The sequence below is a fragment of the Rousettus aegyptiacus genome, unplaced genomic scaffold (genome assembly GCF_014176215.1).
Source record: "Rousettus aegyptiacus isolate mRouAeg1 unplaced genomic scaffold, mRouAeg1.p scaffold_m13_p_8, whole genome shotgun sequence".
NCBI lineage: Eukaryota > Metazoa > Chordata > Mammalia > Chiroptera > Pteropodidae > Rousettus > Rousettus aegyptiacus.
This window is the reverse complement of record NW_023416311.1, coordinates 77,046,340-77,063,444: the sequence shown is the minus strand read 5'-3', so window position 1 is coordinate 77,063,444 and position 17,105 is coordinate 77,046,340. Positions and strand designations below refer to the sequence as shown.

At 35.7% G+C, this 17,105-nt stretch overlaps 2 protein-coding genes across 5 annotated transcripts in view; one reads left to right on the top strand and one right to left on the bottom strand.

Annotated features, from left to right (window-relative positions):
- The window catches only part of KIF2A (kinesin family member 2A), a 58,954-nt gene extending 55,144 nt beyond the window's left edge, over nucleotides 1-3,810 (top strand). For all 4 annotated transcript variants that reach the window (XM_016137043.2, XM_016137046.2, XM_016137044.2 and 1 more), the window contains 2 exons: nucleotides 284-419; nucleotides 2,091-3,810. In XM_016137043.2, coding sequence (XP_015992529.1) covers nucleotides 284-419; nucleotides 2,091-2,176 — 222 coding nt within the window. In that variant the 3' untranslated portion in view covers nucleotides 2,177-3,810. The remainder of the gene's footprint in view (nucleotides 1-283; nucleotides 420-2,090) is intronic.
- Nucleotides 3,811-5,305: 1,495 nt separating this feature from the next.
- DIMT1 (DIMT1 rRNA methyltransferase and ribosome maturation factor) lies at nucleotides 5,306-15,445 on the bottom strand. Its single transcript, XM_016137047.2, has 12 exons — nucleotides 15,127-15,445; nucleotides 14,715-14,788; nucleotides 13,494-13,580; nucleotides 11,777-11,838; nucleotides 11,603-11,696; nucleotides 11,479-11,528; nucleotides 10,247-10,370; nucleotides 10,024-10,116; nucleotides 9,098-9,162; nucleotides 8,526-8,589; nucleotides 7,294-7,400; nucleotides 5,306-5,794 (listed from the first exon to the last, which is right to left on the bottom strand). Exons 1-12 carry the CDS (start codon nucleotides 15,203-15,205, stop codon nucleotides 5,752-5,754), a joined length of 942 nt encoding a protein of 313 aa, XP_015992533.1. The 5' UTR covers nucleotides 15,206-15,445; the 3' UTR covers nucleotides 5,306-5,751.
- Nucleotides 15,446-17,105: the final 1,660 nt, after the last annotated feature.

Here is a 17,105-nt window from a genome sequence, read left to right as displayed (position 1 = left end):
TGCTTGGTATTTATGATTTGATTCATTTCCTCCCCTGACTATTCACCCTCGACCCAAGGTAGAGTAAAAGTAGAAAAATAAAGTCATCTTGCTTGGTCATATCTGTGTTTGTATTTGAATTTAAGGAAATATTTCTTAATTTTACTATATAAAGATATTTTATGGTTATTAATATTTTAGTGAATACCATCTTGAGTATAGTTGATATTTACCATATATAAAACTTATAATTTGATTCTGTCTTACAGAGACTTATTGGATTATTGCATTTTTGTCCTTTTAGGAATCTATTCGATGGTTAGAAGATGAAAAGGCTCTCCTAGAGATGACTGAAGAAGTAGACTATGATGTAGATTCATATGCTACACAACTTGAAGCTATTCTTGAGCAAAAAATAGACATTTTAACTGAGCTACGGGGTAATTCTTTTTTCATTTTAGTATTTGAAATTTGTTTAATGTTTGTATGTAGTTAGTGGGAGGATTTCATATTGCAGGAGGACATCTGAAGTGAAAATTATGGGTACCATTTAACATCTTTTTAGAGTTATATAGACAAACCATCCATTGTGTTATTTCTAAAAAAAAAAAAAAAAAATAGAGTATCATTTCAAGTGCTCTCTAGTCATGTCCTTAATCTTTTGAGAAGATAAAGATACTGTGATTATAGAAGGAAAATATATTTTAACAAATTTGTAAATTTTATATACACATTCACATTTTTAGTTTGGTAGGCCGAGGCTTTTCAGAAATCTTTTCCTAGGATTACATCTATTCAGGGTCATCTTTCTATAGCCTCCTATCTGCATCTCTTTTCTATACATCTGTGTCATATTTCTCTTGGAATATTTGTTTTAAAAAATAAAGATTTCAAGAAAACTATCCTTTCTACTTTGCTTATGAAGAGAAGTATGTGGCTTACCCACATGACATATCTTCTTGGCTTTTTAATTAGTTTATCTGTGCAGCTTCACATACACATTTACCGTATATGCTGATTTCTTAGGCATACTCAAGTTAGCTGTCTCCATTTAAATGCAAGTGGGCATATGTGCGTGCACATGCAATGCAACTTGAAACCAGATTGAAATTGCTGGCTTTTAAGCACCAAACTGCTTAAATTTTTAAACTAAGTCCTGTATGAAGTTGGTTATTTGAAATCATATCCTATAGAGTTAATGGTGACTGTTCCCCAGTTTCAGAATTGTTTGTGCAGATGCAGTTTCTAAAATTTAGTTTTTCATATTCTTTATATTCAGCCTTGATTGAAAGTGTTTTGATCATCTTTCCGCCATAACTCACAAGCAACTTTTCTGTATGCATTTTCTTCAGACTAGATTATGTAGCATTAACTTAGTTTCTTTCCTTAATTAGTTGTGACAAAAAATGTCTAGACATTATCAAATGTCCTTGGACAGAAATCACCCTGGTTGAGAACCACCATTTTAGATTTTTTAAAAAATCTTCACTGCCGTTATTTACCCCCTCTTTACTTTCTTTTTATTCTTCATGGACTGAATCAGTACATGATGGACAGTAAGACAGAATTATAAGACCAAGAAATGCATTTTCCTGTAATCCCCTGTACCCATCTCCTTTTACAACTCCTTATGTATGAGGAAAATGTTTCTTTTTTAAAACATAAGTATTTTTTTTTTTTTTTACGTTTCATAGCTTAAAAATGTAAAATAGGATTTGGGAATAGAAATTTCCTAATATTGAGAGAAGAAATGTCAATTTTAGTTTAATAAGATTTCATTGTTCTTTTTGAACGTGACTACACATTTTACACATATATATAGCTTGTCTACACGCTAAAAGTAATTCAAATTAAAATTGAACATTGTAAAATGTGTCCAAAACAGAAACCTGTTGAATATTGAAAAAAAGCAGGAATTTCCAGATATTTTTAATGAAACTGTTGCTGTAGTTGAGCATTGTATTTAGTTCTGTGTGTCTGGACAGCAGAGAATGAAAGGAAAAATCTTGAGTTAACATTATGAAATAAGAGAGCTGACTTGATAGGACCCATAAAGTTGTATATTGTATTGTTATGCAATACTTATTCTCTTGTTCTTTTCTTTTTCCAAGATAAAGTGAAATCTTTTCGTGCAGCTCTACAAGAAGAAGAACAGGCCAGCAAGCAAATCAACCCGAAGAGACCCCGTGCCCTTTAAATTGGCATTTGCTGCTATAGGACCCCCAGAACCCTCAATACTGTAACATATGATAGTTCAGCTATAAGGGCCATTTGAAAGTTTGAAATTTTAAGTGTCTGTGGAAAGTGTCTTGTCCCTTCATCTGAATGACATTTCAGTTTTGTGAAACACAACTTTGTCTACAAAATGCTTCTAGCCCAGGAGGCACAACCAAGATTTGGGAATATTGAAGCATTTTGTTTCATTTACCCAAATAGTGATTTACTTTTGGAGATCCTTGCCAATTTTATTTTCTATATGATGAAGTAAGATTGTGGACTTGATCTGGAGGTGAATAGTAGGGGGAAGCCGCAGCATTTCCTTTTAACTCCGTTCAATTTTCGTAGCAAACTGAGCAGTTTTAAATCCTTTGCGTGCATGCATACCTCATCAGTGATTGTACATACCTTGCCCACTCCTAGAAACAGCTGTGCTCACCTCTTCCCGCTTTGTGCCTTGACTAAGGCTATTGACCCTAAAATTCTGAAGCACAGCCAAGATAAATTACATTCCTTATTTGTCATTGTAAATTTACCTTTATTGTGTGTACATTTTTACTGTATTTGAGACATTTTTTGTGTGTGACTAGTTAATTTTGCAGGATGTGCCATATCATTGAATGGAACTAAAGTCTGTGACAGTGGACATAGCTGCTGGACCACTCCATCTTATATGTAAAGAAATCTGGAATTATGATTTTAAAACCATATAACATGTGGATATAATTTTCTTAGCATTTTCTTTGTAAAGAACTAAAATATAATCTAGTTGGTGTATAATAAAAAGTAATGAAATTCTGAGAAGAGTTTTATCTTAGGGTAATACATATATATGCAGTGTGTGTTTTGGTGTGGTATTAACAAGACTAATAGTGCAATTTGACCCTTACCAATACCATCACTCTTAAGTTCAAGTGTCCATTTGCACCCCAAAATGTACCTTTTATATGTACTGTTAAAGGAAATTGGCTTCTGATGCATGAACATTTACATGTACATTGAAAGTAGTCCATAATAGAATTGTTAGTTTAAGCCAAGTGTAGACAGTACATTACTCTCTTGAAAATGAATTAAGCTAAAAAAAAAAAAAAAAAGAGTTGACTGCCTTAAAAGGCAGATCTTACCCAACCACTATCCTTTACCTAATGTGTGATGTTTCACAATTACATGGTGAGAGTCACCAAATTGTCACCAATAAGTTGGTCTAGGGTATGCTACTTTTTAAGTGGTGGCACTTATTTTTGACAGGTCGCTACTCCAAGGAAAAAAGCTGGCCACTTTTCATGTAAATATTTTGTTAAAAGATTTATATATCTCTCTAGGAGTTTTCCCTCTGTTCCTAGGAGTCCAGGAGTAGATTAACAACAAAAAATCTGCTAAGGATATCGTGTGTTGATTTACTCTAGGGAACTGCCAGCTCATTCATATGAGCCAAGGGAAGCTATGAATAGAGAGTCACATGAGCCAGATTCCCAACTTCACTGTTCATAGAATTCAGAGGGTAGTCGTGGGAAATCCTAACACCGTGTTGAAATGCTCCTCTGTAAACTTGAAATCTAGAACAAATGTAGATTTTGACAATGTGCTTATTAATAAATGAAGTCTATGGAATGAGTTTAGAGATAATTTTCTTCAATAGAATCACTTTTGTTTTGGAAGGGACTCAGGTTTTCTTGCAGCTGTAAGATATGTTCTATTTGTGTTTATTTCAAAGAGAAAAGGAAGAGTGGAGAACTGTTACTATTGACCTTACAGAGGCTGTTTAAAGGATAGTTTTTGAGGCTAACAACCTTAAAAGGGCAATAAAAAGAGGAGCTTGCTCATTTTAAAGCTCAATAGATTAGTCTTATTATGTAAATTACATGGGTACTATCTTTGGAAGGTCCCTTTATATCCAAATATGCTGCCTTATCCTATAATGGCTTTGTTCTGATCAGTAATCAAGGTATATACAAAATCAGTTCTAGAAAAGATCTTGGTAGTATAATCCAGTCCTTTGGTTTTACACATAGGTAAAACAAAAGGCCAGAAAAAAGACTAAACTTCAGCAGAAGTCCCTAAGGGGTAGAGGGAAAGCAGAATTTAAACCTTAAAATTTTCCTCTAAGGATAGAGATATGGTACAGGTGAACTTTGCAAAGTAGGCAGTTTTGTGATATTTTAAAAAACCTACTCTTAAGTATATTTAATATTTATGTAACAAAAGTGGTTTGATGCAGCTACTTAAAGAATAATTTTTTGGATCTGGATTAAACATTCTTTACTTTCTCAGACTTGAAAGCTGATATCCCTATTAATAACTAGAACAAACATTTTAATAATATGGGAATTTTTAATATATCACTTTAAAATCAGATTTCAAAAAAATCTGTCAAGGTAAACAACTTATCTTTCATTATAGGTTTACTCAATGTACCTGTGTTAAAATAATTTGGAAACACTTCTGTTAGGTATAAAAAAAGCCAAATATCAATGAAGATATTTTTATTAATTTCCTTACATAATCAGCTATTATAATTCTTTATAAAGGACATTAACACTTAGTATTATATCAATAATGGTTTAATAGTAGCTAATTAAGACTATGGCATCTATTAAAAATCTAAACCAGATATTTTTAAAATAGCCTAAAACTAAGCATCATATATATGAAAAAGTACTCAAATTTTAGTTGTCCAGAAGTCATATGAATATTGGGAACTTGTGGGGGAAAAGCCAGCAGAATTTTGTTTTGTTTATTTGTTTGGAAATTGAAGGTCAGATTTTAACTTTTAAAGGCAGTTTTGATTTAGATAACCTTTAGAGATTTTTAACTCATGACTGTCTCCCCAAGAAAAATCATACAGTCTTATCATTTATTTCACATTCTAGTTGAGCACCTTCATTTCAGAGGTAAGGAATCATACCCAGAAGTAATATGTCTGGCACCACGTGGTCTCAGTAGCTGACTCAGGCTTACCCAGAACCCTTATGTAACCTATGATGTTACAGGATCGCTAAAGGGGTAGGCAGTGATAGAAGTTGTATAGGATAAACAGAATGAGAGAAAACAAACATTTTAAGGAGCAATTATTTTACCGTACACATGAATAACAAGAAGAAATGGCATGGGCATATGTGACCAAGTTAAGCATATTTTAATTTTTACACCTGAATGACAAAGGCCTAAAGAGCTGAAGACCTAGAGGTCCTCACAATAATATATAACACGAAAAATAGGAAAGTAACATCTTTATACAATAACCTGTTAGAAATGATAAGTTTGAGTGTAAAGTTGTGCGCGTCTGCGGCTCTTAAACTCGAAGATTATGTTTAGATTGGACTCTGCCCTATTTTAGATATTAAAAGCAAACCAAAATCAAAACAACTTTGGTACTTAAACTGACTTAACTAACTTAAAAATTCAGAGTAATAAGTGTTGATGACAGCAGTGTTAAATCAAAAATAGTCAAGCACAGTGTCCCAGAGCAGGAAAAGCATACTTCATCTTCTCAAATCATTAAAAATATATAATTCCAGTCTTTTCTTGAGTTTGAAAATTCTATTTTCCAGATACCTAAGAAAAATGGATACCTTCTGCATTGAATCCATGTAGCAATCTGAAAAAAAGAAACCAAATTCAATTATTGAAAAGCTAACTTATACCACATGGCAGTGCATTCAGTTCTCATACCATAAGTTTTAAAACACGAACACATCAAACCTATGAATCCCACCCACATTTAACACTAGTCATTGAAGAAACTTCCTCAACTAAACATTGGTTTAAGCCATATTGTTTTGGTACCTCTTTTTTATTATAGCCTATATGAAGATGGATTTGACTAAAATTACCTTAGACCTCCACTATCCCAGACCTAAGAAATCATTGGCATTTGTTTCATTTCAACATGGTAAGTGAACAAGAGCTATCTGGAATTTGAGATAGAAGAACAGATGAATAACTAATCTTACACATATGTCCATTTTTCCTCTCTGAGCCATTACCAGAGTTCAAATGAAGTATTTACACTTTGCTTTTCTCTGGTACCTACCTATGTACTTAATCAGACCCTAGTTAGCAAACTGCACATGCTTAATTATCTTGAAGAAAGTTGGTGAGAATGAAGAAAATACGATGAAATATTTTTATTTAGACCTGAGGTTATTTCCAGTTTGTCCTGTAGAAACAGATCAAGATGGATTAAAATGTCTAAAAAAGTGAGATATAGGTACTTATGAATAATGTTCAATTCCTAGGATTTACATTTAATTAAAACTTCAGTGGTATTACTAACCTGCCAATATAAAATATGAACCCCATTCGTCTTAGTTATATAGAACTGTGTTTAGAAAAGTCAAACCAATGACTTTGTTAATCTACTTTTTATTTAGCCCCTAGAATATGGAAGCCTTCAAAATGAATTGGTTAAGAGGCAAAAACTGTGCAGTAAGGAATGGTTTATTAGGAAATCAAATTGTTAGTGATTAAAAACAGTGAGTACAGATTAATAATTACCTGGGTAAATTAAGCCTGACTTTGCTTTCATGAGCCTTACTTGTTTAATTCAAGGAAAACAAATTTTACTGTATGCTGCCCAGATGAATATGACACCCTTTAGGTGTGCAGAATTTGCCTTGGTCTACAAAGTAAGTATGTTACTAAACCAGCTAGACATAACCAGATATGATTGTAACTGACATTCTTTCATGGTTAGTCTATTTAACAATAGCTATTCTCAATACAGAAAGAAATGAACTCCAACTACACGTATTATGATTCTTCTACCCTACAGGCTACTTGAAGAGACAAACTGTTAAGACTACCAATGGGAGTTGGGGGAGGGAGCTGGAGAGGAGGAGCACACACACCACAATGCACATTGACACAGAGGCTATCTCCAGGCTAGGACTGTTATTTACTACCATTCTTAAAGAAAATGTTCATTCTGCTGCAGCTAACTAGCCTCTGTCTTCTACACCAAATACTATTCCATACCATGGAAGTGCTATGCAATTAACTCCCAGGTAGCACCTTATACTGCTTGAAAGCCTTTAAATCTCTAATCTGAGGGTGTCACAGTAAAGAAATGTAAACACTTAAGAAAAATGTAATTACCTGATGAAGTCATCTATGTCCATGGAACGGGCCCGCTTGTCACTAAAACCTGTGCTGGTTAGGATTTGCTGTATTTTATCTGCTATGCTGAAATCTTCTGGTATTATCTATCAATATAAGATTCATAATAAATGAACAACATATCTTTAATGAAGTCACCTTGACTCTTTTTTTTAGTTTAGTAAGTCAAAATAATCATCATCCATCTGTTCATGACAGTTTAGAAAATCTATATGTGCAGATAAGATTTGGATCTCTAATTTGTTAAGTGGCTGATCTTTTAGCACATACCAAATACTCAGAAGACCTTGAGTTAATCATGTATACTGCCCTTTTTCTTAAAATTTTAAAATAGTTATCGGTTTCAGGCTTCACAAAGTATTTCATAGCATAAAATAATAAGATCTGTAAACTAAATTTTAAAACAATTGTTACTCATTTAACACATTTTCTTGGCACAAATCTCATTTTACCAGCTAATTTTTCTCAAAGAGGATCTACTTCTCCAACCCTTGAGAATATTAAATATATCATACTTAACATCTTTCGTCCAAAGATTTTTTTTAATCCAGCCTAATATTTTCTAAGGCAGATGTTTAATGACTTTGTTCATAAAAGAAAATGAAGGTAGCAGTGTGGTACATTAAACTACATAAGAGCTGAATCCAAAAATAGGTAAATTTGCTTTTATCTGTCAGCTCTTTAATTAATTTGAAAGAATTAAAAGTTATCAAATATTACATATTATATACAGGTATATGTATGTGTGGTGTCACAGACAAAATCAGTTAAAGAAAATGTTGCACAGGTAATTAAGGGGCATGAGGCTCACAACTGGAAATCTGCTATTCAGTCTATATTCTAATTATTTCAATTTCCAGGTATTAAAGTTATTAAGAAATCGTAACTTTATAATTCCTATATGAGCAACAAACAAGAAGGGACAGTCACAATTATTTCAAGCTGTGCAAGCTACACAAGCCTAAACCTTTCGGGAAATTAAGCCTCAGCTGAATCTGGCTCAATATAGTAAACAGTGAAATAATGAAGGCTACTCATTTCTGTTGCACAGAATATACAACAGCACTGACCTTGTTAAAGCTGTGCTAGTTATATATTATATGCTGTCTTTTACGGATCTTATGGAATGTACAAAATGAATTTTGTAATGATAGATGAAAAAGGAATGGACATTTTAAAACATTGAAAGTACAGAGAAATGTTTTGCTTACAGTATTATGGATGGAACAGTGAATTCGGTAGTTTTTTTCCAACAGCTGCTGTACTGCACTTGACCTGTGGCATAAATAAATGACATCACTATTATATTCCAAAATGAGAAAGTATCAATAATTTCCTTTCAATTTAAGATTAAATCTATGTTTTATCTGGTGAAATTAAGAAACTATAAAATGTATTTAATATTTACACTTATGAAATTATCACAAACTATGTAGTTATGTTTAAAAGTCCTAATGAACATCTCAAATTTTTAAAGAAATTCTAGACTCCACGAAACATCACCTCAAAAAAAAAGCTAAAATTAAGGAATGTCATCTTCTTTTGCCCTTAGTACCCAAAATGCTGTTATATTCTTCCAAGTTAATAAAACTGCAGAAATCTTAAATGTGGCAGGGGTCCATCAACCTTCCATTTTTCCAAGGAAAAACTAGGCAGTTGTGTGATCAATTTTTGTTTTTTTCCTTTTTTACCAAAAATCTTGATCTAACTCCCAACTCCAGGACCTTAGCACAGTATCTGGAACACTAGTCCTTCATACATTTTAGATTAATAATATACTTACTTAAATGCAGCAGACAGTGTCTTGTTTTTCCTAACAAAGGTGATCCTTACTAGGCCATCCCATTCCTGAAATAGAAGATGGATATTTCCTTAAAAATATCAAACTTCTTTCCTAGGCCTGCTAGGTATTATTTTGTCTTTTAATACATAAAAACTGAAAGGAACTTTCTATAGTGATGAAAACATTCTATATCTTGATCTGGCTGACACATATGTAGAAGTAAGAAGTATACCTTTTTGAACTTGTGTATACTTCACTGAGTATTTTATCCTCACTTTTAAAAATTTTTTAAATTTTTCTAATTTTAAAAATTAGAAAAAATATATAATAGTTCCACATCTAAACAAAGAACAACATGGCATTTTGCCATCTAAGTGTCATTTTCAAAAAACATGATTCAAAACAGGTTAGAATATATCCTTTGCAGTAGACCTTGAGGGAGTAACTGACGAGCCACTCCATTTACAACCAGTTATTGACCACACAAGCAATTGTTTTCATCCAAAGTGATTGCAGTAAGGTATCATCATATCAAGTGATCTGGCTTTCCTGTCTTTAAATTGCAAAGAATAGAATTTTGACTAAAAAGTGTTACCTATAATATTACTCTTAACAGTTACTTTCATTTTATCGTTTCCCATGTCTTATTCAAATAGAGACGTTTTCCATAGCTATAATCTTCAGCAAAATGCAGTGACATTCTAATCTTTTTACCTTTTGCAAACATATTCCACACTTTTTTCGTGGTCTTCACAACTATCTTGAGTCAAATTATTCCACCTTTTCCATCAAGGGATGTATCATAATTAATATTATCCTGTTAGGATATTTAAGTTGACTCAATACTTTTCTGGTCTTATAGGTATACATCTTCCATCTTGGACTTTCTTTCCCCTTCATTGAATGACCCAGTATTTTAATCTCACCTGAAAATTGATAGGTGGTGGTGGATTCTTAGGTTCTAGTCTTACAACACTGGATTCCACCTTGGGTGGTGGTCTGAAGTTATTCTTTCCAACCTGTTAATTATAAAGTGTTTAAGTAGTCCTCTCAAAAATATAAATTAGTAATCAAATATGTTCTCACAAAAGGCACAGCTAGATGCTTGAGGATGAGTTAAGTCGCATTATTTCAATAATAGTTACTTACTTTCATCAGATGGTCCACACGTGCTAACAGTTGTGTATTAATTGAGAGTCTACAGTATAACTTATCTCCAGGTTTTGCAACCAATCGGAGAGCAAATTCTCTTTGAAACATAAGTACAGCACATCTGAAAAGACAGCAGAAAGGAATAAGGAAAATGGTCACTTTATTAATTTATTTGAACTTTAATAGATTTTCTTGGCCAGGCAACAGAGCAAAGCAATATCTATGGTTCATGGAATTAGGCCAGCAGGTTGGAAGGTAGAACACTTAGCCTTAGCTTTATTACCACAAAAAGATCCAGTTGGCCTTTTAATTTTATAATGGCTGCACCTCTCATCTCTTCCAAATGCAACTTCTTAATGATCAGATAAGAAAGTATTTCAGATCAACACTAGTCTATCACCCTTTCTAGGAAGACAAAACCAAAACAAAATTGGCTCAGTAGACAAACTATACTCATGGGGTAGCTAACCCTCCTATGGTAGAGCTGAGGCAAGACAGGCAGGTTGCAAAATCAGGGTCCCAATTTAACAGGTTAAGAAACATGGACTTTTTATTTAAGAAATGGAGAGGTTTTCGGAGGCCCTTGAACAGATCATCTTTAAAGCTGCTTTCAACTTTCAAACTTTTTTGACCATACGTTGCACTAAAAAAAAATCTGGCATTGTAACCCAGGCCACAAATATCTCTATGTATATGTTTATGTAACGCAAACAAAACTTTTATAAAGTTATAATCACCGGGACCACAGGCAGTGTATTCCTACTGACATTCTATTCAGTGTCGTGACTTACTGACATTCTACACTATTCCGTTTTTAAAAAATGGCAGTCGTGACTCATTAAATTTATTTCATAACCACTACGGGGTTTTTGACTTGAAGTTTGAAAATCACTGTTATAGAATGTGCTAGAAACAACTTAGATGGCCATTACAATTGTCTAGATATAAGGTAATAAGAGGTCTAACCTGGGCTAATGGCAAGAGGATGAGAAAATAAGGAAAGGTCCTTTGGTCTCAGAAGCAGAACTAACTTACAATACACCTCCCCCAAGTAACTGTCAATTGAAAAAAGAAAAAAGAGAAAGATCTCCACAAAAATCGATATTTTCTACAAAACAAATTGTCCAGTAGTTTTTCAATTGAATTAACTTTCATCTTTGGCTGTTTGTGTTCGTGGTCTAAACTGTCAGTCTAAGATTTGGCAGTAATTGTGGTGTTTGTCAACAAACCTGAAAAAAGGTCGGTGCAGCAACAGCTTGAAGACAAAAGGAGAAGAGATCTGTAAGAGAATTAACTAGTTATTTCTGGGAAAGACACACCAGAGAAACATTTAGTATAATGTTAAAAACATACCTGATAAGGCAAATTTGCCACACATGCATCAAAGAATGGCAAATCTGTTTTCAACACATCACCCACCATTACTTGAAGTTTGCTGGCCAGAGGCCTGGTAATAAGAAAAATGTAATTAAAATAATATTCTTTTATGAGATTGAACTGCATTTTAATTCTGTTATGAATACTCACGTGCCCTGAACTCTTTTGTGAAGTTCCGCTACTAGCCTTGGGTCAAGTTCACAGGCAATTACCTAATTTAAAAAAAAACTGGGGTAATTATGGAGTATAAAACTTTTATCTCAGCAGTAACTCTTATGTGATTTATATGAATTAAACCTCTTTTTCCCAATTCTACCATCAATATTCCTTTAATTATTCTCTATAATTTCAAACAAGAAACATCACCCATAAAAGTGGACAACTAGATTACATGAGAGTTCTACCTAAATGACAGAATTATCATGCTCATTTGGATTCATGGTTTATAACTGAACAGATGAAAAAGAGATAAAATGGGTAGTAAACGTTCTTAGAAGCATACATGACAACCACCCCTAGAATGAGTATATCATTTTTCTCATCTATTAAGTCCAGAATACAAAATATTGATAACTTCTCAAGTAATGAAAAGGGATACCAAATAAGGTTGACATTGTCATTTAAATTCAATATTAGCTGAGGTTTAATTACTTCCGGGAAGACTATGTCTACAGAGCAGATGTAGGTGTTACTTAGTCCATTTGGCTCCTGGATCCTCTCTCAGCTTTCTCTGTACCCTGCAGGGTGATGCAGTCCAGCTCCCTCACCCTCTGACTTCTGGTAGGAATTTGTCAATGAAAGTTACCAGCATTATAGGGTGCAAGGGTAGAAGCTGTAAATTTCCTAATGCCTGCCCATGCCTTGCAGATGTTCTAGCAAAGGCTGTGTTCCCCTCTTCAATGGCTCTGTAACACAGTTCTCTCCTCTTATCACTTGAGGCTGTGGATGGCAACTGTTATCTGCTGTTGCTAGTCCCTCGGTGTTTCGCTAATGCTTACTGGTTCCCTTTAACCCCATTCCCACATTTTGTCAATAGTCTCCATTAAACTTTCTTCAGATAAGTTCTTTAAAATGTGCTGCCTACTTCCACCAGAGGACACAACAATGGTTCCATTTAATTAGAAACTGGGTCATCCAAAAGACAAAGACAGTACCCTCAGCAGCCAGGTGACACCCCAATCTCCAAAGCCTGTGCTCCAACTCTTCATATCTCCTCTCCAAAGTTCTAGGTTCCAATATCTCCAACCTCCTTACTTTATTTCCCCGAGCCTTGAGGTGGTAGCTGCTCTTTGCAATTACTTTTCTTAGGTTACTTCAATGTTCTCATTTTATCCTAGTTCTGTAACAACCATGCAATCAATTCCCTATACTACTTTCCCTGTATTGAAATATCTAATGTGATTTCTGTTTTCCTGATATATCTCATATTTTCTTTTTCTTTTAATCCATTTTTAAAAATTGAGATATAATTAACATGTAACATTAGTTTCAGTTGTACAACATAATAATAATATATGTGTATATGCTGCAATATGTCTATCCATCACTACAGTTACAAAATTTTTTGTCTTGTCATAACTTTTAAGATCTACTTTCTCAGCAAGCTTCAAACAAACAGTACAGTTTCGTTAACTATAGTCGCCATGGTGTCCATTACATTCTCGAGACTTCTTTATTATCACTGGAATTTGGTACCTTTTGACCGGCTTCACCGATTTCACCCATATTTTCTAAGATAAAGTTTCTAGCAAAGGATCAAGAGTTACTGTTAAAATAATTGCAATTAATTAAAAAATTTATATGTGTAAACCACCTGAGCTTACTCATGTAGTCATTTCTAATTCTAAACACTAAATATTCTTTTTACCTTTTTTGCCTTTTCTAGCAACTTAACAGTCATATTGCCAGTTCCAGGTCCAACTTCCAGCACCACATCAGTTGGTCTTAAGGCAGCCTATAAGCAAACACAACCACTTCAGCTTCACTGGCACATCTCAATACATAATTTAATTTACACCTGAACAGCTTTGTTCAAAAGCACTCAATTAAGAGATTTCATACTTACTTCATTTTTAGGAGATTCATTCATGATCTATGTGCTTAACTAATTTACTCCATTAACATTTGATGCAAGTGGAAATATAACATCTCTCCTAACTTGGGACAATAGTTGGAAGTCAGAAAATTTTAGGAGTCAGAAAAGCAGGAGAGCAGTTCTGGGATTGGCATTTTGCTTTCTACCTTGGAAATGATTCTGATAGCATCTTGTTAACAACTCTGTTATCGACAATGTCAAACTGGAAAATGATGACCTTGCTGAGAACCATAGTGTGTTGTACCAGAATTCTTCAATTCTCAACCCATGTATGGTTTCAGGAATGCAGGAAAACCCAGAAATTGTAAATAAAAGTGGGTGTTTATATGCATACAGCTGCATTATTTTGGGTTCACAGCTTTCATCAGATGCTCAGAGGAATCTATGAGCCAAAAAGTTTAAAAACTCTCATTTTGCCAACAACAGGAAGTCAAGGCAAGATCCTTTGACTATGTAAAGCTCTTTCTACAGCTTCAGGATGCTTCCTTTGTAGCCATGAGAGTAATCTACACCACCTGCATTTAATGTCCTAGCACCCAATCATCTGAAACAATAAGAGAACGTCAATAACCCACGCAGGAAGAATACTCTAAAGAGTTTATATGTGGAGCTGGATTGTACCATATAAGTTTCTCTTGGGGAACAAACTTTCTGTGATGCCTGTTTAGACATTATCTTTAGGCCCCAGAGTAAATAAAAACTAAGAGTCATAGATAGTGCCTAGAAAAAGTGATTTGGAATAGAATAATAATCCGGAATTGAACAAATGTCCAGCTATGAAATACATAATTTATAGAAAGAAAAAGGATGTGGCGCCAGTAGAAACCCAGACCCACAGAATAAAGCAAATCATACAGAAGACAAGCCTGTGAATCCTAGACAATTCTTCAATTCATTCAACAATTATTTTGTGCCACGCCTCCTCTCTACGCTTAAATATCCCTAAGAATAAAATCAATAACCCAATAACAACCTTTCCTCTTTCATACCCACCTTATCAATAATGCTGTTAACAATGAGAGGATTTTTCAAAATGTGCTGCCCAATCCCCGTGTTGAACATGAGTCCTGGAAGAAACAAGAAACGGCCTTAATTTTCCAACCGAAATTAGATAGTAGACCGTTCCGGAGCAGAAAACAGGTTGGTGGGCGGAAGATACCTGCTCCAACAAGCGGCACCAAAACATCACGTTTGGAGCCGAAACCCACACACTGCTTTAAGACAATCCCTTCTGGCGGATAGGAACCCAGAGGCAGCACGCTGGGCCTACGCCGGCGCCCCAGGAACCTCGGGACGTGCGCTTTGAGCGCCGGCCCAGGCCAACCTCAGTGTCCCCAGCCCAGACCTCGATCCTGCCGGAAGACTCGACCCAACCCGACCCCAGCTCCCTCCAGGCTGTCCCCACCTCCCGCGCTCTTCAGGTCCCGGCGCTGTTCTTGGCGCGCGCGGCGGCGACCGCTCGCCCCTGACTTGATCTTCGGCATGTCTGCAGGCAGCGGGCCCACAAGGCCCACGAAGTCAGCGAGGACCAAAGCCGGCTACCCGGAGTCACCGCGCCACGTGGAAACCTCCGCCCGCAACTTCCACTGCACTCCCGGCTACCAGGGAGAGGGGCGAGGACTCGTCACGCCCCGTTCGCTCCGGGCTCCGCCTCCAGAAAGGGGACCAACTTTGGAGCTCAGTAACCGCGGGGAATTGTAGTCGCGAGCTAGAGGGAAGTCTAACCTCGCAAGCCTACAGATCCCGGAAGGCACCGCGCTACCGAGTCTGGCTGTTTGGATTGGCTAGTTTAGAATGGGGGCGGGGCCTGTCGTGCCTGTGCCCACTGGGTTGGTTCAACAGGTTTCGGTGTGGTACTCTGGAGACTGCGGAGCTTAAAGTTATATAATGTGATTAGGCTTTGTGGATGCTGTATCAGGCCGGGTTCCAGGATCGCTGAAGTCCAGAAAAGGTTTCTTTCTGTCACGTGCCTTGCTCCAGTTTCCAAGCAGTTTGGGGATGGGAAACCCAGGACCTTGGGATGAGGAGTTTGCTCCTTTGGGGGAGTGCTCCCCTTCTGGCGTTGTGGAAAGGAACTCCAAGAGTACAGTAAATGTCTAGTACCACTGGGGCTACTAGTTGCTTCGCTTCTTTTTATGCCCTGTTGTTCCTTTCCCAAACGTTTACTGTGCTCTAGTTGTGTATTAAACATTGCTGAGTGCCGGAGATTCAAAGTTGAATAGGAAACTGCTCAAAGTTTATGCCACAGTTTATGTCAGGTGGAGATAAGTGTGAAGAAAACGGTAAAGCAAAGGAGAAAGAGATCAACATGGGGGGAGGGATGGGAGAGGCTGTTTTAAGTAGCATGGGAGATAAGAAGTCCAAAACTCAGTAAATGTGGTAATTGGTATGCATTGGGTATTGTGGTTAGGACAACGTATCCAACTATAAGCACCATGAGTACGAGGTCCATGTCACTTTTTCCTGCCAGTGTACTGGCTTTCAGTTTTTAATGTTTCTGTATGTACCCAATTTCCTTGAAGTAACAGGTTTTTTTTTTTTCTGTCATTAACAAAGATGACTTTTCCCTGTGCAATTTTTGTCTGCATTCCCAAGCCTTGGTCTTTCTTTGCTGTAGTTTTAACTCAGGTGAAAACTTGTATACCCTAGTAGCATCTTCTACTACCTAGTTCATTTCGTAACTCATCTATATATTCCACAATTCTGGAGAATCTAGTGTGCCAGCCGCTGTATCAGGTGTTAGGAATAAAAAGGTTAAGATGACATGATCCCTGCTTTTAAAGAACTTTAAAGAGTGGGAGACAAATAATTGCAATAATAACATCATTTGCTGATCAGTTATGTCCCAGATACTTTACATACATTATGTCATTTAACATTTCCAAACAGTTCTCTGAAATAGGTCTTATCATTATATCCATTTACAGATGAGCAAACTGGGGAATAAAAATGTTTAAATATCTTGCTGAAAATCACACAGTAAAAATGATAGCCTCATCTTGAACATAGGTGTATATTCCAAAGACTGTGTGTTTTAAAAGAGGTATAGCTATGATCATAGCACTGTGACATATTTGAGGAAACTGCGAACATTTTCAAAATTTAATATTTGAGCTGAGTCTTTAAAGGACAAATAAAAGTTAGCCAGGAAAAGGTTGGGGATTCAAAGAGGATGGCATTAACAAAGCCAAGATATAAAGATCTTAAGGAAGAAAAAGAAACTTGGTATAGCTAAGGAATAAATAGGTAAGGTAAATAGGGATTTATTGTGAAAGGGCTAAGATGTATGCTAAAGAGCAAGGGTGGTCACTGAGGAATTGTAACCATTTTGCCATCACTGCCACTGTCTAGGTTATGAGAGCTGCTGGGAGTCACACAACAGTG

Bases quoted from the DNA above. Each gene is read 5' to 3' on its own strand.
- DIMT1 (XM_016137047.2), bottom strand. From the start codon at position 15,205: ATGCCGAAGATCAAGTCAGGGGCGAGCGGTCGCCGCCGCGCGCGCCAA. The intron at 9,163-10,023 runs GTGAGATTAAAA...CTTCTATTTCAG, and splicing joins CACCACCTATCAATTTTCAG to GAATGGGATGGCCTAGTAAG. The intron at 7,401-8,525 runs GTAAGCAAAACA...TTATATTGATAG, and splicing joins ACTGTTCCATCCATAATACT to ATAATACCAGAAGATTTCAG.